The sequence below is a fragment of the Mustelus asterias genome, chromosome 27 (genome assembly GCF_964213995.1).
Source record: "Mustelus asterias chromosome 27, sMusAst1.hap1.1, whole genome shotgun sequence".
Classification (NCBI taxonomy): domain Eukaryota; kingdom Metazoa; phylum Chordata; class Chondrichthyes; order Carcharhiniformes; family Triakidae; genus Mustelus; species Mustelus asterias.
Window position 1 is genome coordinate 16,291,738 of NC_135827.1, and position 26,872 is coordinate 16,318,609.

Consider the following 26,872-nt stretch of genomic DNA (forward strand, 5'->3'; position numbering starts at 1 on the left):
AGCAAGTTTGCGGATGACACAAAGATGGCCGGACTTGCGGATAGCGATGAGCATTGTTGGGCAATACAGCAGGATATAGATAGGCTGGAAAATTGGGCGGAGAGGTGGCAGATGGAGTTTAATCCGGATAAATGCGAAGTGATGCATTTTGGAAGAAATAATGTAGGGAGGAGTTATACAATAAATGGCAGATTCATCAAGAGTATAGAAACACAGAGGGACCTAGGTGTGCAAGTCCACAAATTCTTGAAGGTGGCAATACAGGTGGAGAAGGTGGTGAAGAAGGCATATGGTATGCTTGCCTTTATAGGACGGGGTATAGAGTATAAAAGCTGGAGTCTGATGTTGCAGCTGTATAGAATGCTGGTTAGGCCATATTTGGAGTACTGCGTCCAGTTCTGGTCGCCGCACTACCAGAAGGACGTGGAGGCGTTAGAGAGAGTGCAGAGAAGGTTTACCAGGATGTTGCCTGGTATGGAGGGTCTTAGCTATGAGGAGAGATTGGGTAAACTGGAGTTATTCTCTCTGGAAAGATGGAGAATGAGGGGAGACTTAATAGAGGTGTACAAGATTATGAAGGGGATAGATAGGGTGAACGGTGGGAAGCTTTTTCCCAGATCAGAAGTGACGATCACGAGGGGTCATGGGCTCAAGGTGAGAGGGGTGAAGTATAACTCAGATATTAGAGGGATGTTTTTTATACAGAGGGTGGTGGGGGCCTGGAATGCGCTGCCAAGTAGGGTGGTGGAGGCAGACACGCTGACATCGTTTAAGACTTACCTGGATAGTCACGAGAGCAGCCTGGGAATGGAGGGATACAAACGATTGGTCTAGTTGGACCAAGGAGCGGCACAGGCTTGGAGGGCCGAAGGGCCTGTTTCCTGTGCTGTACTGTTCTTTGTTCTTTGTTCCACACAGTGACCCAAGCCGGGAATCGAACCTGGGTCTCTGGCGCAGTGAGGCAGCAGTGCTAACCACTGTGCCGCTGGTTCACTCTCCATCTTAATCAGACTATCGTGTGAGCAAGAGATCATCCAATCTCCCAGTCCCAGTCTATCCAGCGGGAGAGCGGGAGGGCGATAGTTATTGGGGACTCGTTAGTTAGAGGGATAGATAGGAGGTTCTGTGGCAGCAAAAGAGACTCACGGATGGTATGTTGCCTACCGGATGCCAAGGTCCGTGATGTCTCAGACCGTGTTTTCCAGATTCTGAAGGGGGAGGGCAAACAGTCACAAGTCGTGGTGCACATTGGTACCAATGACATAGGTAAGAGAAGGGACGGGGATTTAAAGCAGGAATTTCTGGAGCTGGGCTGGAAGCTGAGAGCCAAGACGAAACATGTGGTCATCTCTGGTACGTTGCCGGTACCACGTGATAGCGAGTTGAGGAACAGGGAGAGAGTGCAGTTAAATATGTGGTTGCAGGGATGGTGTAGGAGGGAGGGTTTCAGATACGTGGATAATTGGAACACGTTCTGGGGAAGGTGGGACCTGTACAAACAGGATGGGGTGCACCTGAACCAGAGGGGCACCAATATCCTCGGAGGGAAATTTGTTACGGCTCTTCAGGGGGGTTTAAACTAATTTGTCAGGGGAGTGGGAAAGGGAGTTGTAGTCCAGAAGTCAGTGAGGGTGGTGAGGTATTGGGGAAGGTATCAGGGTCAAGGGTGGGTACTGGTAGACAGGAAGGTGGGTTGAAGTGTGTCTACTTCAATGCAAGGAGCATCCGGAACAAGGTAGATGAACTTGGGACGTGGATTGGTACTTGGGACTACGATGTTGTGGCCATTACGGAGACGTGGGTAGAACAAGGACAGGAATGGTTGTTGGACGTTCCGGGGTATAGATGTTTCACTAAGTGTAGGGAAGCTGGTAAAAGAGGTGGAGGAGTGGCATTGTTAATCAAGGATAGTTTAACGGCTGCGGAAAGGCACTTCGTGGGGGATCTGCACACTGAGGTAATATGGGCTGAAGTTAGAAATAGGAAAGGAGCGGTCACGTTGCTAGGAGTTTACTATAGGCCCCCAAATAGTAATAGAGATGTGGAGGAAGAAATTGCTAAGCAGATCATGGATATGTGTGGGGGTCACAGGGTAGTTGTCATGGGGGACTTTAACTTTCCAAATATTGATTGGAACCTTTGTAGGTCAAATAGTTTGGATGGGGCAGTTTTTGTGCAGTGTGTGCGGGAGGGTTTCCTGACACAATATGTGGATGGGCCGACTAGAGGTGAGGCCACATTGGATTTGGTACTGGGAAATGAACCGGGCCAAGTGTTAGATTTGGTTGTGGGAGAGCAATTTGGAGATAGTGACCACAATTCGGTGTTTTTTGTTATTGCAATGGAGAGGGATAGGGCCGTACGGCAGGGCAAGGTTTACAATTGGGGGAGGGGTAATTATGATGCGATTAGGCAAGAATTAGGGGGCATAAGTTGGGAACAGAAACTGTCAGAGAAAGGAACGAATGAAAAGTGGAACTTTTTCAAGGAACAAATACTGGATGTCCTTGATAGGTATGTTCCTGTCAGGCAGGGAGGAAATGGCCGAGTGAGGGAACCATGGTTCACAAAAGAGGTGGAATGTCTTGTGAAAAGGAAGAGGGAAGCTTATGTAGGGATGAGGAAACAAGGTTCAGATGGCTCGATTGAGGGTTACAAGTTAGCAAGGAATGAGCTGAAAAAGGGGCTTAGGAGAGCTAGGAGGGGACATGAGAAGTCCTTGGCGGGTCGGATCAAGGAAAACCCCAAGGCTTTTTACTCTTATGTGAGGAATAAAAGAATGACCAGGGTGAGGTTAGGGCCGGTCAAGGACAGTAGTGGGAACTTGTGTATGGAGTCAGTAGAGATAGGCGAGGTGATGAATGAATACTTTTCTTCAGTGTTCACCAAGGAGAGGGGCCATGTTTTTGAGGAAGAGAAGGTGTTACAGGCTAATAGGCTGGAGGAAATAGATGTTCGGAGGGAGGATGTCCTGGCAGCTTTGAATAAACTGAAGGTCGATAAGTCCCCTGGGCCTGATGAAATGTATCCTAGGATTCTTTGGGAGGCAAGGGATGAGATTGCAGAGCCTTTGGCATTGATCTTTGGGTCCTCACTGTCCACGGGGATGGTGCCAGAGGACTGGAGAATGGCGAATGTTGTTCCTCTGTTTAAGAAAGGGAATAGAAATGACCCTGGTAATTATAGACCGGTTAGTCTTACTTCGGTGGTTGGTAAATTGATGGAAAGGGTCCTTAGGGATGGGATTTACGACCATTTAGAAAGATGCGGATTAATCCGAGATAGTCAGCACGGATTCGTGAAGGGCAAGTCGTGCCTCACAAATTTGATAGAATTTTTTGAGGAGGTAACTAAGTGTGTTGATGAAGGTAGGGCAGTTGATGTCATATACATGGATTTTAGTAAGGCGTTTGATAAGGTCCCCCATGGTCGGCTTATGATGAAAGTGAGGAGGTGTGGGATAGAGGGAAAGTTGGCCGATTGGATAGGTAACTGGCTGTCTGACCGAAGACAGAGGGTGGTGGTCGATGGAAAATTTTCGTATTGGAGGCAGGTTGCTAGCGGTGTGCCGCAGGGATCAGTGCTTGGTCCTCTGCTCTTTGTGATTTTTATTAATGACTTAGAGGAGGGGGCTGAAGGGTGGATCAGTAAATTTGCTGATGACACCAAGATTGGTGGAGTAGTGGATGAGGTGGAGGGCTGTTGTAGGCTGCAAAGAGACATAGATAGGATGCAAAGCTGGGCTGAAAAATGGCAAATGGAGTTTAACCCTGATAAATGTGAGGTGATTCATTTTGGTAGGACAAATTTAAATGTGGATTACAGGGTCAAAGGTAGGGTTCTGAAGACTGTGGAGGAATAGAGAGATCTTGGGGTCCATATCCACAGATCTCTAAAGGTTGCCAGTCAAGTGGATAGAGCTGTGAAGAAGGCCTATAGTGTGTTAGCTTTTATTAACAGGGGGTTGGAGTTTAAGAGCCGTGGGTTATGCTGCAACTGTACAGGACCTTGGTGAGACCACATTTGGAATATTGTGTGCAGTTCTGGTCACCTCACTATAAGAAGGATGTGGAAGCGCTGGAAAGAGTGCAGAGATTTACCAGGATGTTGCCTGGTTTGGAGGGTAGGTCATATGAGGAAAGGTTGAGGGAGCTAGGGCTGTTCTCTCTGGAGCGGAGGAGGCTGAGGGGAGACTTAATAGAGGTGTATAAAATGATGAAGGGGATAGATAGAGTGAACGTTCAAAGACTATTTCCTCGGGTGGATGGAGCTATTACAAGGGGGCATAACTATAGGGTTCGTGGTGGGAGATACAGGACGGATATCAGAGGTAGGTTCTTTACGCAGAGAGTGGTTGGGGTGTGGAATGGACTGCCTGCAGTGATAGTAGAGTCAGACACTTTAGAAACATTTAAGCGGTTATTGGATAGGCACATGGAGCACACCAGGATGATAGGGAGTGGGATAGCTTGATCTTGGTTTCAGATAAAGCTCGGCACAACATCGTGGGCCGAAGGGCCTGTTCTGTGCTGTACTGTTCTATGTTCTATGTTGTATGAGTAGAGAAATATTGTTCTCTGCTCAGCTATCCAGGATGCTATAATTACCCTCAGCTCCCTGGGTTAGAGAAGATTAGATCACCTGGGGTTCCTACTGTAGTATAAGTGTCTGGTACACATACAGGATTAATGTAGAACTGAGTTCAATGCTGCCCCCATCGTTACAAAAGAAGGTACATGACCCAGAGCCAGAATCAGTCTAGAGATGGATACAGATGGGTAAAGACCTCAGATGGAGTCAGTTCCATACCTGTACCCAGATATGTATAGAATTATGAGTTGTTAATACTGACTTACTGCTAATATAAAAACTTAGAAACTTAGAAACCCTACAGCACAGAAAGAGGCCATTCAGCCCATCGAGTCTGCACCGACCACAATCCCACTCAGGCCCTACCCCCAGATCCCTACATATTTACCCACGAATCCCTCTAACCTATGCATCTCAGGACACTAAGGGCAATTTAGCATGGCCAATCAACCTAACCCACACATCTTTGGACTGTGGGAGGAAACCGGAGCACCCGGAGGAAACCCACGCAGACACGAGGAGAATGTGCAAACTCCACACAGACAGTGACCCAAGCCGGGAATCGAACGCAGGTCCCTGGAGCTGTGAAGCAGCAGTGCTAACCACTGTGCTACCGTGCCGCCCATATATACTCAAGACTCCCAAGCCTACGTCAGTGTCCAGGGCATTCTTCAGCTAATTTTGAAGATGGTGGAGGCAGGTTCAATCGAGATATTCAAAAAGGAACTGGATTGCTATATGAAAAGAAAACGTGTACAAGGTTACAGAGACAAGGCAGCGGCGTGGGGTTAGGCAGAATGCTCTATCAGTGAGCCAGTGCAGACTCGATGGGCTGAATGGGCTCCTTCTGCACTGAAAAGGTGTTGTGAAAATGGGGTGGGAGGCATAAGGAGATTAGTGTGGAGCATAGGGACTGGAGGAGACCATTCAGTCCCTTGATTCAGTTCTGTTATTCAATGAGATCAGAGCCAATCTTTTTCTTAAAGCAATCCAACTTCCATATATTTTCATACCATTGGGAAGCAAAGAGGACAATCCATCAATCAGATTTTAAATGATGAATTCAGCTGACATCTACTCCTTTTTTGGGGTGGGTTCCACAACTCTACCACTCTTTGTATGCAAGAAATGTTCTTAACTTCTATCCTGAATGGCTTGTCTCCATATTAAAGCTATGTCCCTTGTCCTTATCTCCCCCATCAACAAATATTTTTTTCAATCTACTTTATCAACTCATGTCAAATCACCCTTAACCCTTTATATTCTAGACAAACAATCTAAGTTTATGCATGCCCACAATCTAAGCAGAATCATAGGATCCTTAAAGTGCAGCAGGAGGCAATTTGGCCCATCAAGCCTGCACTGACTCATACCCAGGCTTATCCCGTCACCCCATGTACTTACCCTGCCAATCCCCCTAACCTATATATCTTTGGACACTAAGGGACAATTTGGCATGGCCAATCAACCTAATCTGCATATCTTTGGAACTCAAGTACCATTCCATTGAATCTGCTGTGTCCAAGGTTAATATATCATTTTTAAGGTGTAATGTTCAGAACTGCAATCAATATTCTCGAGATAGCCTGGCCAGGGCTTTGGATAATCCTAACAAAACTTTCTCCCATTTATATTCCAACAATCATTCAGCTTTTATGCCTGATTTTTGTACCTTACAACTTCAATCTACCGTGGACAATTGGTTTCCTTGCTGAACAATCATTTATCAAAGTGACAGATAGAGTCTATCCCCACTGTGTATTGATCTATGTACATTGACCCCTAAATCTCTGTGTCACCATTATTCCTAACTTTTCACGACTTAAGTAATATTCAGATCTATCCCTTTCTGTTGGAAAATGAATGACTTCGCACTTACTCTGCATTGAAATCCATCTGGCATAATTTTGCCCCCTTGATTAATCCATTAGGTGATTTGCAAGTCAGCTCCTCCAACAATGCAGCACTCCCCTCGTCCTGAACTGGAGCGTCAGCCAGGATTTACGCGCACAGGTTATGGAGTGGGACTTAAATGCACAACCTCAGAACTTCATTGAGAGCCGAGGGTGTTGTCGATTGAACCAGGGCGCTCAGTTAAGAGTAAATTGTTCCAAAAGCAATTACTGTAGATGCTGGAAATAAAACCAGAAGATGTTGGAAATGATTGACCGGTCTGGCGGTATCTTTGCAGAGAGAAGCAGTGTTAACGTTCAGAGTTGAGGTGACCTTCCATCAGAACTGGGACAAGTTAGAAATGTAATCCTGTATTTTAAGGAGATGAATTGAGATTTATCACGACCTTTCACTTTGCAAACTCTTGGCATGTTACGCCTCCCATTTTGCACCCAATCACAGACCCTCCATTTTGTTCTTTTTCCACCCTCCCTCATTTCATCTAAAAGTTATTACAATTCTAATCTGTCCACAGTTCTGTTGAAATCACGACCTGAGACATTAACTCTGTTTCTCTCTGCATAGATACTGTCAGATCCTGTATGGGCCGTTTACTTCATTTAAAGTGTATTTATTAGTATCACAAGTAGGCTTACATTAACACTGCAATGAAGTTACTGTGAAAATCCCCAAGTCGCCACACTCCGGCACCTGTTCGGGTACACTGAGGGAGAATTTAGCATGGCCAATGCACCCAACCAGCATGTCTCTTGGACTGCAGGAGGAAACCGGAGCACCCGGAGGAAACCCACGCAGACACGGAGAGAATGTGCAAACTCCACACAGACAGTGACCCAAGCCAGGAATCAAACCTTGGTTGCTGGCGCTGTGATTTTGGGGTGGTGCAGTGGTTAGCACCACTCACAGCACCAGAGACCCGGGTTCAATTCCAACCCTGGATGACTGTGTGGAGATTGCACATTCTCCCTGTGTCTGCGTGGGTTTCCTCCGGGTGCTTCGGTTTCCTCCCACAGTCCGAAAATGTGTGGGTTAGGTGGATTGGCCATGCTCAATGATCCCTTAGTGTCCCAAGATGGATAGGTTAGGGGAATTAGGAGGGTAAATACATGAGATCATGGGGATAGTGTCTGGGTAAGATGCTCTTTTGGAGAGCCGGTGTGTGCCCGATGGGCCGAATGGTCACCTTCTGGTCGAGAGCTTCAAGTTTCCAGGTCACCAATAACCTGTCCTGATCCTCTACGGTGACGCTATAGTTAAGAAAGTCCAGGAAATTTCACTCTGCACTCTCGCTCCGCACTCTCACACTGCGCCCTCACACTCTCACACTGCGCCCTCACACTCTCACACTGCGCCCTCACACTCTCACACTGCGCCCTCACACTCTCACTCCGCGCCCGCGCCCTCACACTCCGCGCCCTCACACTCCGCGCCCTCACACTCCGCGCCCTCACACTCCCACTCTGCGCCCTCACACTCCCACTCTGCGCCCTCACACTCCCACTCTGCGCCCTCACACTCCCACTCTGCGCCCTCACACTCCCACTCTGCGCCCTCACACTCCCACTCTGCGCCCTCACACTCCCACTCTGCGCCCTCACACTCCCACTCTGCGCCCTCACACTCCCACTCTGCGCCCTCACACTCCCACTCTGCGCCCTCACACTCCCACTCTGCGCCCTCACACTCCCACTCTGCGCCCTCACACTCCCACTCTGCGCCCTCACACTCTCACTCTGCGCCCTCACACTCTCACTCTGCACCCTCACACTCTCACTCTGCGCCCTCACACTCTCACTCTGCGCCCTCACACTCTCACTCTGCGCCCTCACACTCTCACTCTGCGCCCTCACACTCACTCTGCGCCCTCACACTCTCACTCTGCGCCCTCACACTCTCACTCTGCGCCCTCACACTCTGCGCCCTCACACTCTCACTCTGCGCCCTCACACTCTCACTCTGCGCCCTCACACTCTGCGCCCTCACACTCTCACTCTGCGCCCTCACACTCTCACTCTGCGCCCTCACACTCTGCGCCCTCACACTCTCACTCTGCGCCCTCACACTCTCACTCTGCGCCCTCACACTCTCACTCTGCGCCCTCACACTCTCACTCTGCGCCCTCACACTCTCACTCTGCGCCCTCACACTCTCACTCTGCGCCCTCACACTCTCACCCTGCGCCCTCACACTCTCACTCTGCGCCCTCACACTCTGCGCCCTCACACTCTCACTCTGCGCCCTCACACTCTCACTCTGCGCCCTCACACTCTCACTCTGCGCCCTCACACTCTCACTCTGCGCCCTCACACTCTCACTCTGCGCCCTCACACTCTCACTCTGCGCCCTCACACTCTCACTCTGCGCCCTCACACTCTCACTCTGCGCCCTCACACTCTGCGCCCTCACACTCTGCGCCCTCACACTCTGCGCCCTCACACTCTGCGCCCTCACACTCTCACTCTGCGCCCTCACACTCTCACTCTGCGCCCTCACACTCTCACTCTGCGCCCTCACACTCTCACTCTGCGCCCTCACACTCTCACTCTGCGCCCTCACACTCTCACTCTGCGCCCTCACACTCTCACTCTGCGCCCTCACACTTCACTCTGCGCCCTCACACTTCACTCTGCGCCCTCACACTTCACTCTGCGCCCTCACACTTCACTCTGCGCCCTCACACTTCACTCTGCGCCCTCACACTTCACTCTGCGCCCTCACACTTCACTCTGCGCCCTCACACTCTCACTCTGCGCCGTCACACTCTCACTCTGCGCCGTCACACTCTCACTCTGCGCCGTCACACTCTCACTCTGCGCCGTCACACTCTCACTCTGCGCCGTCACACTCTCACTCTGCGCCGTCACACTCTCACTCTGCGCCCTCACACTCTCACTCTGCGCCCTCACACTCTCACTCTGCGCCCTCACACTCTCAATCTGCACCGTCACACTCTCACTCTGCACTCTCACACTCTCACTCTGCACTCTCACTCTGCGCTGTCACACTCTGCACTCACACCCTCACTCTGCACTGTCATTCTGTGTCACAGGGAATCTCTGCAGCAGCAGCTTCCGCTTTGAATCTCCCGCCGCCGTTACGTCACGGCCTGACGCACGACGCCGGCAGCGCGATGACGTCGGTTGGACGTGCTGGAGTTACGCAAGGCGCCAAAACTGACTGGTTGTGCGAGTGGACAGAGTGAGAGCCGCCGACAGAGAGACGGTGCCTCACACTGAGACCCGGTCCCAGGAGGGCCAGAGACTCACACCGCCCCTCACACACAGCCAGCCGGCCGCACTGCCAGGTCCGGAGCCCCACACCCGGGATAGGGAGCGCTTGGTGATCTGGGGAGAGGGGAAACCGGGGAGGGGGGGGGTCTGGGGGGGCTTTGGGTTTGCGGTGGGAGCTGGGCAGGGTCCTGGTTTTGCTTTGGGGGGGGGGTCAGGGTCCGGTTGTTTTGGGGGGGATGAGGTTTAGTGCCCTGGTTTTTTGGGGAAGGGGGTGGGTTAGGAGCCCTGGCTTTGCAGTGATACAGGGGATGGTAGGGGTCGTGGTTGGTGGGGGGTGGTTAGTGTCCAGGTTTTGGGAGGGTGAGGTGGGTTCAGGATCATGATTTTGGTGGGCCAGTCCACGGATGGTCCTGGATTGGGGGTGTTGAGGTGAAGGCGTTAGATTTGTTTGGCGTGGGGGGGGGTGGTGGAGAATGGAAAAGGAGGGTTTGGGTTTGAGAGACAATTCGGGATGATCCTGGTTTTGGGGAGTTCGGAATGGAGAGTCATTTTTTGTTGGGGGGGGGGGTTGCTGTCTAGTTGGGGGCGCGACACCTGGTTTGGGGGATAGAATCTTGCTGGAGTTGGCGGGAGGGCAGGATTCTGGTTTTGGCCCAGAGGGAATGGGCCCTGATGTCGGGTTGGTCTCTGGGCTGATGCTAAAATGTTGTGTGGATTTGACAAGCAGGAAACAGACGTTGATACCAGAAGGATATTCAAAAATTCATTGGAGAAGTTGAAAAGATCTCGTTTGTCTGGCGGAAAGTGGTGGGAGAGCTGGAATTGAAGGACCTCAAGCAAGCAAAACATCAGATATGTTAGGAGACAGTGTGTCGGCGATGTACTGGAGCCTGTTAGACTGAAGATATTTCAATAGTACCACAGGTCATCAGACTTTCACATACAGGAAGGAAGGAAAATAATTGTGCTGAATTGATCAAGAGCACTCAGCTCTTTATGGGATTCTACTGAGAGAATTTGATGTTGCACAAATTCTTGATTGTGAGGAAATTCATTGATCGATGTTGGATGTTGTGTTCAACATCATGGACTCTACTGAAAGACATAAATGCAGGACAGTTGGTGATTGTCCTGAGTTTGACCTATAGTGTGGTCGTGAGAATGGATGTTTGGTGTCTACTCCCTTGCGGTCTTTTAACGCCTTGCATCAATAAGGATATAGAGGTTGCTAGAAGTAATAGTAGAAAAGGAACACATGAATGGTGAACAATTTTGCAGTGATTTCTTAAGTATAAGTTTATTAGTGTCACAGGTAAGCTTACATTAACACTGTAATGAAGTTACTGTGAAAATCCCCTAGTCGTCACACTCTTGCACCTGTTCGGGTACACGGAGAATTTAGCATTGCCAATACACCTAACCAGCACGTCTTTCGGACTGTGGGAGGAAATCGGAGCATCTGGAGGAAACTCACGCAGACATGGGGAGAATGTGCAGACTCTGCGCAGACAGTGACCCAAGCTGGGAATAGAAGCTGGATCCCTGGCACTGAGGCAGCAGTGCTAACCACTGTGCCACCATAATACTCCAGATGAGTTAGAATGCTGTCAATTTCTCCCTTTTACCATTATTCGCATCCTAATAGTTGATGATTTGTAGCCGTGGTGCTGTTTTGTTTGGGATGCTGTCGGTGCTGATTTCCTGGAGTACAGCTGATGGCATGACAACATGGAGATGTACTTTAGCTGCCTTTATTGTACTGAAATGTCCTAAGGAATGGAAAGATACAGGCAGTGATTGGAAGGTAGTTTTTAAGGTGGTGTATTAAGCTGGGGGAGAAGGAGCTGTTAACTATTGTTCAGTGGACTGGATTTGTACATTGGGCCTGAAGTGTGGCAACCATATCAGGATCGCGCAGTTTACTTCCTCACCAGTAACCAGAAAAATTGTGCAAGACTTGATTTGAAAGAAAAGGATTCTCAGAATCGATGAAAATAACAGTTTGTTCTTGAGTGCTTATGAATATATCTTAAAACATAAGCATACTGCCCTTGTAAAGCTCAAAGCTAAAATTTGGAAATGTGTACACAAAATGCGGTGTGCCCATCTCTTTGGATTTTTTCCTCTGCTGTTATTAGCTGGGGTGTGGGAAGTGAGGTAGGAAACTAATCTGGAAAGAAAGTCGCAGATAGTCTTTCCATTATCTATAAAGTCTGTATCTTGATTTTACTTTAATGTTTAGCTTTAAGTGGGATGCTGGGGTGTCAGGGATTAGCATCCTGGATCAGGGGTTCTATTCAGATGCGACAAAAGAAAAGTTAGATCATCTTGTGTACCTAATAATTTTGTTCTCTTGTGTTAACAAGTACTGTTTGTTTTTCAGTGTTCTTGGTGATTGACTGGGAAGATGGCTGTTCCATTTGTCGAAGATTGGGATCTGGTGCAGACGCTCGGTGAAGGAGCATATGGCGAGTAAGTCTAAGCTGCTATTCAATGCCCTTCAGGGAGGTGAATAGTAGATGTATCTCTCCTGTGGAGTAATTAGCAGAGTTGGAGCTCTTTTAAAATAAAAAAATACATCTCGGACCTCTCAAATTGGTAAAAAATAAAATCTCTTGAAAAGTTAGCTGAATCTTTAAAGCTTACTTGTTTCTTGCGCGCTATACAGACAAAGCATATCGTACATAGGGAAGGAAAGGAGAGAGTGCAGAATGTAGTGTTACAGTCATAGCTGGGGTGTAGAGAAAGATCAACTTAATGCAAGGTAGGTCCATTCAAAAGTCTGATGGCAGCAGGGAAGAAGCTGTTTTTGAGTTGGTTGGTACATGATTTCAGACTTTTGTATCTTTTTCCCGATGGACGAACGTGGCAGAGAGAATGTCTGGGGTGCAGTAGATGGAATGGTTTTAGAATAAAAACCAAAAATGCTGTAAAAATTCAGCTGGTCTGGCAGCATCAATGCAGAGAGAAACAGAGGTAACATTTTGAGTTTGTATGTGTCTTCAGAGAGAGAAATAAACTATGGGAGGGGTGGATCAGACTAGGTCAGTGACAGGTGGAGGTTGCAATAAAGATATGTAGGGCAAGAAACGGAGGAAGTCTTAATGCTGAAAGTGGCATTTTGGGGACGGAGGAGGGGAAACCAGGAGAATGGGATGGCGTGCTTACAGGAAACGGGGTGTGGTCGAGGTAACTGTGGGGTTTATAATGAGTACTGGTGATAAGTCTGTCGCTGGGAATGGGGTTAGAGAGGTCAAGGAAGGGAAGTATCAGAGGTGGACCATGTGAAGGCGAGAGAGGGATGGAAATTGGAAGCAAAATCGATAAGTTTTTTTGGACTTTGCATTGTATTTTAAGTAACTTCTGTTTGCTTGCAGGGTGCAATTGGCTGTGAATCGGCGAACAGAGGAGGCGGTCGCAGTGAAGAAAGTGGACACTGCAAGGGCTCTCGACTGCCCCGAGAATATCAAAAAAGAAATCTGCATCAATAAGATGTTGAACCACCCAAACATTGTCCGTTTCTATGGACATAGACGTGAGGCTAACATCCAGTACCTGTTTCTGGAGTATTGCAGCGGAGGGGAACTCTTTGACAGAATAGGTAGGAGCCACTAATAAACCTGTGGGTGGCCGGGAAGAACAATTACTTTTATTTCTATAGCACCATTAATATCTCGAGGTGTTTCACAGGAGCATTATCAAACAAATTTTAACAGTCTCAGAGATGTTACGACAAGTAACTGAAAGCTAGGGAAGATGGTAGGTTTAAGAGTGCTTTAACTGAGGCGGAAGAGATCTCGGGAGGGCATTCTGCAGTTCAGAACCAAGGCAGCTGAAGAAGCAGCCCAGTAGTTGTGGAGTGATTAAAATTGGGCAATACTCGAGGCCAGAATTGGAGGAGTGTGGATATCTTGTAGAGTTGTGTAGCTGGAGAAAGTTATAACAATAAGGAGAGACAAGGTCATGGAGAAATTTGTAAAGAAGGAAGAAATGTTGATGGGCTGGGTGCCAGCGTAGATCAGAAGGTATGGGACTCTGCGAGTTAGGATTCAGATGGCAGAGCTTTGGGTGGGTTTATAGAAGGTAGAAGATGGGAGGATGGGCAGGAGAATGTTGGAAATAGTGAAGTGCGGTGACAACAAAAGGCAAATGAGACAGAACAGCTGACTCTGGATTGGTGAATTCTATGTTGGTTTGGTTACAATGTTGGAGCCACTTCAACATAGAACATTACAGCGCAGTACAGGCCCTTCGGCCCTCGATGTTGCGCCGACCAGTGGAACCAATCTAAAACCCCTCTAATCTACACTATTCCAATACCATCCATATGTTTATCCAATAACCTTTTGAATGCTCTTAATGTTGACATTCCTGTCAGGATTCACTGGTTAACACCCTCAAGATTAATCACTACTGGATACTGAGCTATTCAAGTCAGGTCTTGTGGACATGGAGCACTGGAATTCCCACTCCAAATCTCTGCACCTTTTCCCTTTAAGCGGTTCATTAAAACTTTCTCCAAACTTAAGTCATCTATTCTGATTGTGTCTTGCGTGGCTCGGTGTCACATTTTGCTCCTGTGAAGCACATTGGAATGTTTAACTATATTCACAGTGTTATATAAATGTTGTTAATGTTGCCTTGTGGGTGGTGGAGGTCAATTTGATCTGTGCTGAGGTAGGTGATCTCAACCGGGGCACTAAGAATGCACTGCAATTAACTTCAGTTTGTGTGGTATATTGTTCTGACTGCGTCTAATTTTTTTTCTTTATTCTTCCATGGGGTGTCGGTGGCAAGGCCAGTATTTGTTGCCCATCCCTAATCACCCTTGAACTGACTGTCTCGCTCAGCCATTTCAGAGGGCATTGCCTAATGTCCGAAGTTGCATGTAGGCCAAACTGGGTAAGGGCAGATTTCTTCCCTAAAGCACATTAGGTGGGTTTTTACAACAATCAATGATAGTTTCATGGTCACCATTAGAGTCAAAGAGTCATGGAGGTTTACAGCATGGAAACAGGCCCTTCGGCCCAATTTGTCCATGCCGCCCTTTTTTTAAAAAACCCCCTAAGCTAATCCCAATTGCCCGCATTTGACCCGTATCCTGCTATACCCATCGTAACCATGTAACTATCTAAATGCTTTTTAAAAGACAGCTTGTTCCAGACACTCACCACCCTCTGTGTGAAAAAATTGCCCCTTTGGACACTTTTGTATCTCTCCCCTCTCACCTTAAACCTATGCCCTCTAGTTTTAGACTCCCCTACCTATGGGAAAGATATTGACTAGCTGATCTGTGCCCCTCATTATTTTATAGACCTCTATAAGATCACCCCTCAGCCCCCTACGATCAAGAGAAAAAAGTCTCAGTCTATCCAGCCTCGCCTTATAACTCAAACCATCGAGTCCCGGTAGCATCCTAGTAAATCTTTTCTGCACTCTTTCTAGTTTAATAATATCCTTTCTATAATAGGGTGACCAGAACTGTACACAGTATTCCAAGTGTGGCCTTACCAATGTCTTGTACAACTTCAACAAGACGTCCCAACTCCTGTATTCAGTGTTCTGACCGATGAAACCAAGCATGCCGAATGCCTTCTTCACTACTCTGTCCACGTGTGACTCCACTTTCAAGGAGCTATGAACATATACGTCTCGATCTCTTTGTTCTCTAACTCTCCCCAATGCCCTATCATTAACTGAGTAAGTCCTGCCCTGGTTCAATCTACCAAAATGCATCACCTCGCATTTATCTAAATTAAACTCCATCTGCCATTCGTCAGCCCACTGGCCCAATTGATCAAGATCCCGTTGCCATTGGAGATAACTTTCTTCACTGTCCACTATGCCACCAATCTTATCATTACTGAGACTAGATTTATTGAATTGAATTTAAATTTAAGGGGGAGGCAATGGCATAGTGGTATTATTACTAGACTAGTAATTCAGAAACCTAGCATAATGCTCTGGGCACCAGGGTTCAAATCCCACCACGACAGATGTTAAAATTCAAATTCAATTAAAAGAAAATTAACCTGGAATTAAAAGTGTAAAGATGAAGGTACTCAGTTCAAGGGCAATTAGGGATGGACAATAAGTGCTGGGCAAGCATGCGACACCCACCTCCTGTGAACAAATAAAAAAAAAACCCCAGCGCATTTGCTGGATGTCTGAGTTACATGTGTATGTCTGTGTCACTGCAAACAGCTGAAGGAAAGTTTTTGAGGCTATAGGTAAGAGGCGATACCTACGTGATCATAATGGGCCTGAATATCCTCAGAGTGAGACTTAGTGTCATATTGTCCCTCTGTGCCCAACCTATCTCATCCAGCCTTCAGACTCAGGCTGGGTGAGATCCAGGCAGTGCAGCGCATCCTTGAGGACCAGCATCAAAGTGCCTTTTTTAGCTGGTGTAAACAAGGCAAGCTCAAAGGTCCATTGAAGTTGACAGGCCTGGGACAAGGAAAATGTCCAAAGAAGGTGGATAGGATTTGGTTGGAGAGGTGGGGGGATGGGGAGCTCCATGGGCAGTCGAATTGGACCCATACATTAGTTAAGCACAAACTAAGAGGTTTTGAAGAGATTTAATTCTTCTGACTTTTTCTGTGCAGCTATTGGTATAATCCTGGAACCATCTGAAGTTTGTGATTTAAATCAGATTTTCGGATGGTTCCCAGCACAGGGCAAAAATTGCCCCAGGAAGGTTTGCACTTCTGGGCAATTGCCATGCAAACCTTACCTGTGAACTTCCAAGCAGGGTTCCCAGCGCATTTTTGGAGTACCCCTGCCCCTCCCTATCTGATGCTGGGGAGCTCGGAAGTGATGGTCCATAAATTCTTTGAATGTTTGACAGGGTACACTCTGAGTTAATGCTGCTGTTGCCTGGCTGCAGAGTCTTGAACTCGGAATCACAGCTTCCGGATAGGAATTGGCCATTTAGGATTGAGATGGGATTTATTCCATTTACTCAAAGAGTTGATGAATTTTTGAAACTCTCTCCAAGAGGGTTGTGGATGTTGAGTATATTCACAAATTAAATCAGTAGATTTTGGTGCATTAAGAAAACGATAGGGCAGGCTGATGGAATTATGTAGAAGTTCAATCATTTTCTTGTTGAATGGTGGTGCTGTCTTGAGCAGCTGTGTTTTGCTGCTGTTTCTATTTCACATACTCCATCAGACTCCAGTCCAGCAGTGTGAATGAGGTGTTGGGTATCTACCCAGGCATGGGAGTGATATTCACACATTGCACTGATGTGGACTTTAAAAAGAATTTCAAAAATTGGGGGACTATGGGAGGAGCCACCTAATTTATCTAGAGGAAGAGACTATATCGATTGGTTGGACTGGCATGAGACTTTTCTAAGAAATTGAGAGAATCTTTCATCGTGCCTTTCCAGGGCACAGAGGAGGTCAGGATGCAGCGATTGAGTCTTGGCATTGCAAGAGTACTGGAGGCTGATAGTAATCTGTAGGCAGTTAACTGTAGAATGAAAGTGTCAGTGAAAGAATGGAGAGGATTGTTTGATTTTTGGAGAAGATGATTGATATGGAGAGTGCGGAGGAAGTCGCAGCCTGAGGAATTCTTCATTAGTTGGGCCCTTGCTGCTAAACTGAACTATAACCTTGTCTTTTTCACAGCCTGTTACAGAAGGCTGATGCAGTTTGAGGGTATCTCGTGACTTTACTTCCATGAGCCATACAAAGCTTTCAATCATTACTAGTTTATGTATTATACAATAGCACAAACTATAAGGAATGTCTATCTGAATATTAAACAGATCCTAAACCTGTGTAGATTTTTAGAACAATTGACTGTTTTATGTTAAAAGCTGCTTATTGTCTGTAACCATTAGTCTTCCTTGTAAGTGATGTGGATTTTGTTCACCGTAGTCTATTGGAATGGAATCAGCCTCTCGTAGAGGGGCATTACTGGGGTGTGCATTTCTGAGCTTGCTCGGACAGCCAAGGAACAAAATGAATGAATTTTTGTTCATTACATGACCTGTTTGAGTGGACTTTCCATTTGGAATGTTCCTAACATTCTGGAGGCCATAACTTTGCCCTGATGTTCGGTCTAAACTAGAAAATGGGATTAAAGCTAAATGATTAATTCTGGTGTGAAGTGAGGTGCTTCAGTTTATACACGTTTTTAATTATCCGATGACTGACAATTCAAAGTAAGGAAGTAGAATTGCGAAGCAGGGAAGATATGCTGAACCTGTATCAAACCTTGGTTAGACCACCGTTGGAATATTATCTGGTCACCATATTCTAATAAGGTTATCGAGGCACTGGGGAGGGTGCAGAGAAGATTTACAAGGATGATACAGAAAACCATGGGGATACATAGCAAGGAAGGATTGACTGGCTGGGTTTCCTTTCTCTTGGAGGAGGCGTGGGGGTGTGGGGAAGGCTGAAGGGCAGCCTGATAGAGGTCTTTAAAATTCTGAAAAGTTTTGATAAAGTGAATATCGGGAGAATGTTTCCACTTGTGGGGAAGAGCATAACTAGAGGCCATTGATATAAGATAGTCACCAAGAAATTACCTGTAAAGACTCGAATTCCAACCATTATCTTGTAAATTGTGTCTGTGTCTATATATGCCCTGTTTGTGAACACAACTCTTCACTCACCTGAAGAAGGGGCAACGCTCCAAAAGCTCGTGCTATCAAATAAACCTGTTGGACTTTAACCTGGTGTTGTGAAACTTCTTACTGTACCTAGTCCAACGCCGGCATCTCCACACCAAGAAATCCAGGAGAGAATTCAGAAGAAATTTCTCCCAGAGTAGCGAGAATGTGAACCTCACTATCACAGGCAGTGTTTGTAGTTAAAAAGAAACGAGACAAACAGCGAGTGAGAAGACAGAGGGTTATGATGCTAGATTTGGAAAGAAAGATGGGTACGGCTGGAGTGGAGCATAAACACTAATATTGACTAGTTGGGCCAATAGCCAATTACGTTATCCAGTGTAATCCTCTATGATAACAAATTAAGGCTGTGATTTGATTTTTGTAATTCTGTAGAACCTGACGTGGGAATGTCTGAAGTGGACGCACACAGGTTTTTCCAGCAGCTGATAGCTGGAGTGGTAAGTATCCTTAATTTTTCATTGAATGGAGGCCTTGTCCATCCCCAGCCACCATCTCCACTCCATGTAGCTGAACATGTTGTTAAATTGAGCAATTTCTCCTTCGACTCCACTCGCTTCCTCCAAATAAAAAGGTTTTAGTTGCGAACCTGTATGGAGCTAAGCCATGAACACATTTTTTGGGTGATTCATGGAATGGTCTTTGTTTCTATCTCTCTTTCTGGTATAAGAACGTAAGAAATAGGAGCAGGAGTAGGCCATCTAGCCCCTCGAGCCTGCCCCGCCATTCAATAAGATCATGGCTGATCTGAAGTGAATCAGTTCCACTTACCCGCCTGCTCCCCATAACCCTTAATTCCCTTACCGATCAGAAATCCATCTATCCGTGACTTAAACATATTCAACGAGGTAGCCTCCACCACTTCAGTGGGCAGAGAATTCCAGAGATTCACCACCCTCTGAGAGAAGAAGTTCATCCTCAACTCTGTCCTAAACTGACCCCCCCTTTAATTTGAGGCTGTGCCCTCTAGTTCTAGCTTCCATTCTTAGAAATCATAGAAACCCTACAGTGCAGAAGGAGGCCATTCGGCCCATCGAGTCTGCACCGACCACAATCCCACCCAGGCCCTACCCCCACATATTTACCCGCTAATCCCTCTAACCTACGCATCTCAGGACTCTAAGGGGAAATTTTTAACCTGGCCAATCAACCTAACCCACACATCTTTGGACTGTGGGAGGAAACCGGAGCACCCGGAGGAAACCCACGCAGACACGAGGAGAATGTGCAAACTCCACACAGACAGTGACCCGAGCCGGGAATCGAACCCGGGACCCTGGAGCTGTGAAGCAGCAGTGCTAACCACTGTGCTACCGTGCCGCCCATAAATGTGTTTTAATGTAGCGATTCATCATAGGAATCTGTTCAGGTTCTTATTTTATTCGATGTGGGTGTCGCTGGCTGAGCCATCATTTATTGCCTATCTCCAATTGCCCTTGAGGGGACATTTAAGATTCTACCACATTGCTGTGGCTCTGGAGTCACATGTAACCCAGATCAGGTAGGGACAGCAGATTTCCTTTCCTAAAGTACATTAGTGAACCAGATGGGTTTTTACGACAATCAACAACTGTTTCATGGCCATCATTCAGTTCAAATTTCACTATTTACTGTGCTGGGATTTGAACTTGGATCCCCAGAGCATTCTGAATTACTAGTCCAGTGACAATACCATTAAGCCACTGGATAGGGTAGAAGTGGAAAGAATCTCTCCACTTCTACCCTATCCAACCCCTTCATTATCTTATATGCCTCTATAAGATCACCCCTCAGCCTTCTAAACTCTAACGAGTACAAACCTAATCTGCCCAATCTCTCCTCATAATCTACACCCCTCATCTCTGGTATCAACCTGGTGAACCTTCTCTGCACTCCCCTCAAGGCCAATATATCCTTTCGCAAGTAAGGGGACCAAAACTGCACACAGTATTCCAGCTGCAGCCTCACCAATGCCTTGTACAGATGCAGCAAGACTTCTCTGCTTTTATATTCTATCCCCCTCGCGATAAATGCCATGTATGTTTGATGACTATATTGGCACGGCAAAAAATTAGGAAAGAAGATGGAATGTTATCATTTATTGCAACGGGAATTGAACACAAAAATAGGGTGGTTATACTTCAGTTGTACTGGGCACCAGTGAGACCACATTTGGAGTACTGTGTACAGTATTGGTCACCTTTTTTAAAGGAGGGTGTAAAAGCTTTGGAAGCAGTTCAGGGAAGGTTTACCAGACTAATACATGGAATGGGTGGGTTGTCATATGTGGAAAGGTTGGAGACGTTAGGTTTGTATCCACTGGAGTTTAGAAGAGTAAGAGGCAGCTTGATCAAAACCTTTCAGATCCTGAGGGACCTTGCCGGGGTAGATGTGGAGAGAATGTTTCCTCTTGCAGAAGAATCTAGAACTAGGAATCACTGTTTAAAAATAAGGGGTGGTCCATTTATAACTGAGATAAGGTGAATTTATTTTCTGAGGGTCGTGAGTCTTTGGAACTTTCTTCCTGAAAAGGTGGTGGAAGCAGAGTCTTTTTAAGGCAGAAGTGGATAGACTCTTGGGAAACAAAGGGGTGTTAGGTATTGGGGGAGTAGGCAGGATAGAGATTACCAGCTGATCAGCCATGATCTTATTAGATGGGGGAGCAGGCTTGAGGGGGCGAAAGGCCTACTGCTCCTTGTCCATATATTTCGTACCACTTCCTGCTCATACCCTAAAATAATTTTGCCAACTTTGCTTCCAATCCCTACCTTTTCCTTAACTGCACCTGGTCTATTAGTGACTCTGCATTTCCCTTCCTCGATTTGAACGTGCAGATGAAGGTCATTAACCTGAAACGTCATCTCTTGTTAACTCTCTTTCCTGCAGATGCTGCCAGGCATTTTCTGTTATTTTAGGTTTATAGCCTCTGCAATATTTTGATTTTGTAATGCAAATTGCTTTTGTAGTCCTTTGCCTTGTTGATTTTATAATTTTTTAAAATTCTGATGTGTTGAATGGGATGCATTTAATGATGGATTTTCTTTATGTAGCATTACACAGTGTAACTAAAGGTGGATTGTGGGATGCCGATCTATTTACACATGCATTTTAAGTGAGCTTTTTGTCTGTCAGAATTCGATTTGTCTGTCCAACTAATACTACAGAGTTCCAAGATGACTGTGTTTCGCTGTTTCAAATGAGAAACAAAATGAGTGTTGGAAGCCAAAGCAAATCAGATGTACTGTAAATTAGAGGTCCCAAGCTGCGGTTCTGCAGCCACATCTGGGCCATTAGCCCTGCCAGTCTGATCGATAAACTTGTCCTATTTGGACTTCATAGAATCCCTACAGTGCAGAAGGGGGCCATTCGGCCAATTGAACCTGCATCATCCCCGTAACCCCAAGCCCCATCCCCGTAACCCCATGCATTGTAATTCTCTCTTGTATCTGTAGTCTCTTTTATCTTTTGTGTGAGCCTGGAGATTTGGAGAGAGCTGTCATTTAATTCAAAATAAAAGCCTCTGCCTTTGCCTTTTTCTAGGAATACCTCCACAGTATTGGAATTACACACAGGGACATCAAGCCCGAGAATCTGCTGCTCGATGACAGAGGTACAGTGTGTAATGACAAAACACCTTCTTTAATGATGAAGAAAACACAAAAGCCAATCGTTTTTTATGTGACGCACTCTCTAAATTTCTGGGAAAACTTGAGCTGTACTTTTACAACAGAAATACCATGAGTAATGGGCAGCGCAAGGTGTGTAACTGATGTGGGAAGCACAATGAAAGATGTGATAGAGAAGGTTCCTTTTTCTCCTCAGAGCACAGTAGGTAGTGGTGAAAGGATTCCCCAGCAGTCTGACGGGTTCTGATAACTAGCTGATGGAAGGCTTAGTCAGATTCTGTGCAAGAGTTTATTGGGCTCCCACAGCAATAGGATGAGAGAGAGCCAACAGCTGTGCTGTCCTGCTGGATATCAGGCCAGACTTCCGAGCTGCTGCTGTTCCAGTCTCCACTTTTTTTTATTCATTCATGGGCGTTGCCAGCATTATTGCCCATCACTAGTTGCCCTGGGAGGGCAGTTGAGAGTCAACCACATTTTTGTGGCTCTGGAGTCACATGAAGGTCAGATCAGGTAAGGATGGCAGATTTCCTTCCCTAAAGGACATTAGTGAACCAGATGGGTTTTTTGGACAATGGCTTCATGGTCATCAGTAGAGTCATAGAGGTTTACAGCATGGAAACAGGCCCTTCGGCCCAACCTGTCCATGCCACCCTTTTTTTTTAAAAACCCCTAAACTAATCCCAATTGCCCGCATTTGGCCCATTTCCCTCTATACCAGTGGTTCCCAAACTTTTTTCACTGGGCCGCACTTTCAGAATAAAAATTTGCTCGCGCCACACCTAATTGTTTATTGATAAGAAATACATTCAAAAACAAAAAAAAACTCCTAGCAGTGCTTGATTCATAACATAGAACACAACTACTTTATAATATGATCATGGGACATCCAGAAAGTATAGAACAATGCTTGTTTAAACCATGTTTAAATGTTTCTTTGATTGTCCTTGAATCTTCCCGCCACACTTGCCATCCTCTCTCGCCGCACCAGTGTGGCGCGCCGCACCCTTTGGGAACCACTGCTCTATACCCATCGTACCCATGTAACTATCTAAATGCTTTTTAAAAGATAAAATTGTACCCGCCTCTACTATTACCTCTGGCAGCTTGTTCCAGACACTCACCACCCTCTGTGTGAAAAAATTGTCCCTCTGGACACTTTTGTATCTCTCACCTTAAACCTATGCCCTCTAGTTTTAGACTCCCCTACCTTTGGGAAAAGATATTGACTATCAACCTTGTCTATGCCCCTCATTATTTTACAGACCTCTATAAGGTCACCCCTCAGCCTGTCACGCTCCAGAGAAAAAAATCCCAGTCTATTCAGCCTCTCCTTATAACTCAATCCATCAAGTCCCGGTAACATCCTAGTAAATCTTTTCTGCACTCTTTCTAGTTTAATAATATCCTTCCTATAACAGTGTGACCAGAATTGCACACAGTATTCCAAGTGTGTCCTTACCAATGTCTTGTACAACTTCAACAAGACGTCCCAACTCCTGTATTCAATGTTCTGACCGATGAAACCAAGCATGGTGAATGCCTTCTTCACCACTCTGTCCACCTGTGACTCCATTTTCAAGGAGCTATGAACTTGTACCCCTAGATCTCTTTGTTCTGTAAGTCTCCCCAACGCCCTACCATTAACTGAATAAGTCCTGCCCTGGTTCAATCTACCAAAATGCATTACCTTGCATTTGTCTAAATTAAACTCCATCTGCCATTCGTCAGCCCACTGGCCCAATTGATCAAGATCCCGCTGCAATTGGAGATAACCTTCCTCACTGTCCACCATGCCACCAATCTTGGTGTAATCTGCAAACTTACTGACCATGCCCCCTATATTCCCATCCAAATCATTAATATAAATGGCAAATAACTGTGGGCCCAGCACTGATCCCTGAGGCACACAGGCCTCCAACTTGAAAAACAACTCTCTACAACCATTTTGTATCCATTTAGATACCTCACCCTGGATCCCGCGAGATTTAACTTTATGCAACAACCTACCATGTGGCACCTTGTGAAAGATTGTTAATTCAAGATATTTTTATTGAATTTAAATTCCACCACCTGCTGTGGCGGGATTCGAACCCAGGTCCCCAGAACAGTAGCTGAGTTTCTGGATTAAAAATCTAGCAATAGTAGCACTAGGCCATTGCCTTCCCTTTGCTGAGACTGTCTGGAGTAGAGTTTGAGCTCTGCACTTTTTGACAGCTAAGTGAAAAATATGGTAAAGAAGGTGACTGATTGTAACAGTCCAAAGATGTGCGGGTTAGGTTGATTGGCCAGGTTAAAAATTGCCCCTTAGAGTCCTGAGATGCGTAGGTTAGAGGGATTAGCGGGTAAATATGTGGGGGAAGGGCCTGGGTGGGATTGTGGTCGGTGCAGACTCGATGGGCCGAATGGCCTCCTTCTGCACTGTAGGGTTTCTATGATTTCTATGATTTCTAACTGAATTTTTGTTTCAGCACCTCACCTACTCCTACTGGTTTATCTTGACTATATATGATCTTCATTTAAAAGACTGATCATTTGACCCAAGAAAAGCTGGTCATTTGCAGACTAGGATAGTTCTCACAGCTGAAGCAGCATCAGTGCTGGGTGATCAGACCTCATTGAGAAGAAATTGGTGGCCTCGGTGACTCTGAGCAAGGGGGGGTGCAATTAACCAGCGTTCAGAGAATCCCTACAGTGAAGAAGGATTCGGCCCATTGAACCTGCACCAACAACAATCCCAACCCGTAACCCCACATATTTACCCTCCTAATCCCTCTAACCTTCCCGCCTCTGATTATTGTCCATTGATTTCTATTGTTTGCAAGGTGTAAATGGTAGTTGAACAAAGGCAACTCTTTCTCTTTCGCTGATTATCTCTCCATACTTCTGTATCTCAGATATGGGGGGTTGATCACTTCAGGCTGCCATTAGTTCCTCACCAGTGCTCGAGTTCAGCTATGTCAGTGCCTTCAGCAGGTCAATTGATGGAAAGCACATTATTTTAAGCTATGTTTTGTTGGTCTGCAGTAAGCTGCAATAGAAAAAGATATTGTGTTCCAGGAAAAGGGTGTGAATAATTTATTTTTATGGTGATTCCTTTCTCTCCTGAAGCTGGTAGTGCTTGGGTCAGGTTACTGTGAGGTTCTGTGAAATCCTTCATACTCATGCCTACCCTGTGGTTTCAAGCTTATCTCTTCTTTAAGCTTATCTCTACTTCCCATGGTAATTTGCCACGTCCCAAGGTATTTTCTGACTTTGTCTGTTGTTTGTAGAGGATGGGCCATATCCATGAACATATTGTGCTTCACATATTGGCGAATAGTCACTTGGTGGTTCAGAACTTGAACGTTGCTGAGAAGAGAGACCATGTTCTGATGATTTTTGTCTTGCGTTCATCAGGACAAATGCAAGAATACCAAATTTTAAAATGATCACCACGATTTACAGTACAGGTGAAATGGCTGGTTACTTAACGGGACTCATTTACACTTACTACTATTTGTATACAGAGACCCATTCTCTGTAAACAAGAAATATGTTCGTGCCTTGTGCCTGATCTGAATTACCTGGGAGATTGGGAGCCGATTGCCAAATTTCAAACAATCGTAACAATTTATGCTTTCTTGTGCTTGTCCTGATGAGTGCAAGATGAAAAGCTTCAGCAACATGTCTTTTTTTAGCAATATAGACCAACTTCTGGCTTTTATATTGATACTAAACCCCAAAATTTAAATCTGAGTTTAAAAAACAATAAACCTTTTAAAATCTGAGGTATATCCACATCTGTAGTCATGTCCAGATACTAAACAATGTTTAATATGGTCCCAACATATATATCTGTGTGACTATGAGCCGACAATAGCAATGGAGTAAGTGGTGGCAAATGAATTTCAACATAAATCCGTGTGAGGTGTTAAACTTTGGAAAAGAAAGATTTGCATTTAGATAGCACCTTTCAACCAATTAAATACTTCTGAAATGTAGTCGCAATTGGTATATATTGCAGTGTTCCAATCTGTGCAGAGCAAGCTCTCACAAACAGCAATAACAGTGGCTGATGGGCTGTTTTTGCAGTGTTGAGAGAGGAATGAATATTGATCAGGAAACAGGATAACTCCTCTGATCGTTGAAATAGTTACCAATCGACCGTTTACATCTAGCTGAGACATCGGTTTGAGAGAATTGCAAAGTAGGGGAATTATGCTAAATTATTGTTGAAGCTTGCCCAGACTACACTTTTGGGAGTGTGCAGTTTTGGTTGCCACATTATAAAAAGGATATAGAGTCAGTAGAGAGAGTGAAAGATTTACAAGTTTGTAGATCTTTTTACCAGGAGAAGATGAGCAAGTTGGGTCTCTTTTGTTTAAAAAAAAAAGTAGGCTTAATAGGGACCTTTAAAATTATGGAAGATTTTGATAGAGTGGATACAGAAAGAATTCTCCTGTGGGTAAGAGCAAAACTAGAGGCCATCCAAACTAAGATAAGATGGTCTAGATTCGACTAGACTAAGATAGTCACCCAGAAATCCAATAAGAAATTCAAAAGAAATTCATTTCCTCAGTGGTGAGAATGTAAAACTCGCTACCACAGTGAGTGGTTGAAGGAATAAGATAGATATATTTAAAGGGAAGCTGGACAAACATTTATGGAAGAAGGGTTAGGATGACAGATTTAGATTTGTAAGGATGGGGGAAGACTCTAGTGTGTGTGTATGTGTGTATATATTTTATATTTTATATATATATATATATATATTGCTAGTAGAACTGGTTGAGATAAATTGTCTGTTTCTGTGCTATATATAAAATGTAATTCCGCAATGAAGAGAGCTGATCTTGACTTAACTTTTCAAGCTTTGTACTTTGCTGTACCTGCCTCCAACCCCC

At 45.6% G+C, this 26,872-nt stretch overlaps 1 protein-coding gene across 2 annotated transcripts in view; it reads left to right on the plus strand.

Annotated features, from left to right (window-relative positions):
* The first annotated feature begins 9,670 nt into the window (after positions 1-9,670).
* The window catches only part of chek1 (checkpoint kinase 1), a 42,614-nt gene continuing 25,412 nt past the window's right edge, over positions 9,671-26,872 (plus strand). Inside the window, exons 1-5 of one of the 2 annotated variants that reach the window (XM_078198856.1) lie at positions 9,671-9,808; positions 12,118-12,206; positions 13,112-13,335; positions 18,760-18,824; positions 21,904-21,973. In XM_078198856.1, the coding sequence (XP_078054982.1) occupies positions 12,142-12,206; positions 13,112-13,335; positions 18,760-18,824; positions 21,904-21,973 (424 nt within the window). In that variant the 5' untranslated portion in view covers positions 9,671-9,808; positions 12,118-12,141. Of the gene's footprint in view, positions 9,809-10,543; positions 10,659-12,117; positions 12,207-13,111; positions 13,336-18,759; positions 18,825-21,903; positions 21,974-26,872 lie in introns of those variants that run through there. The other variant, XM_078198857.1, reaches the window with a different exon arrangement.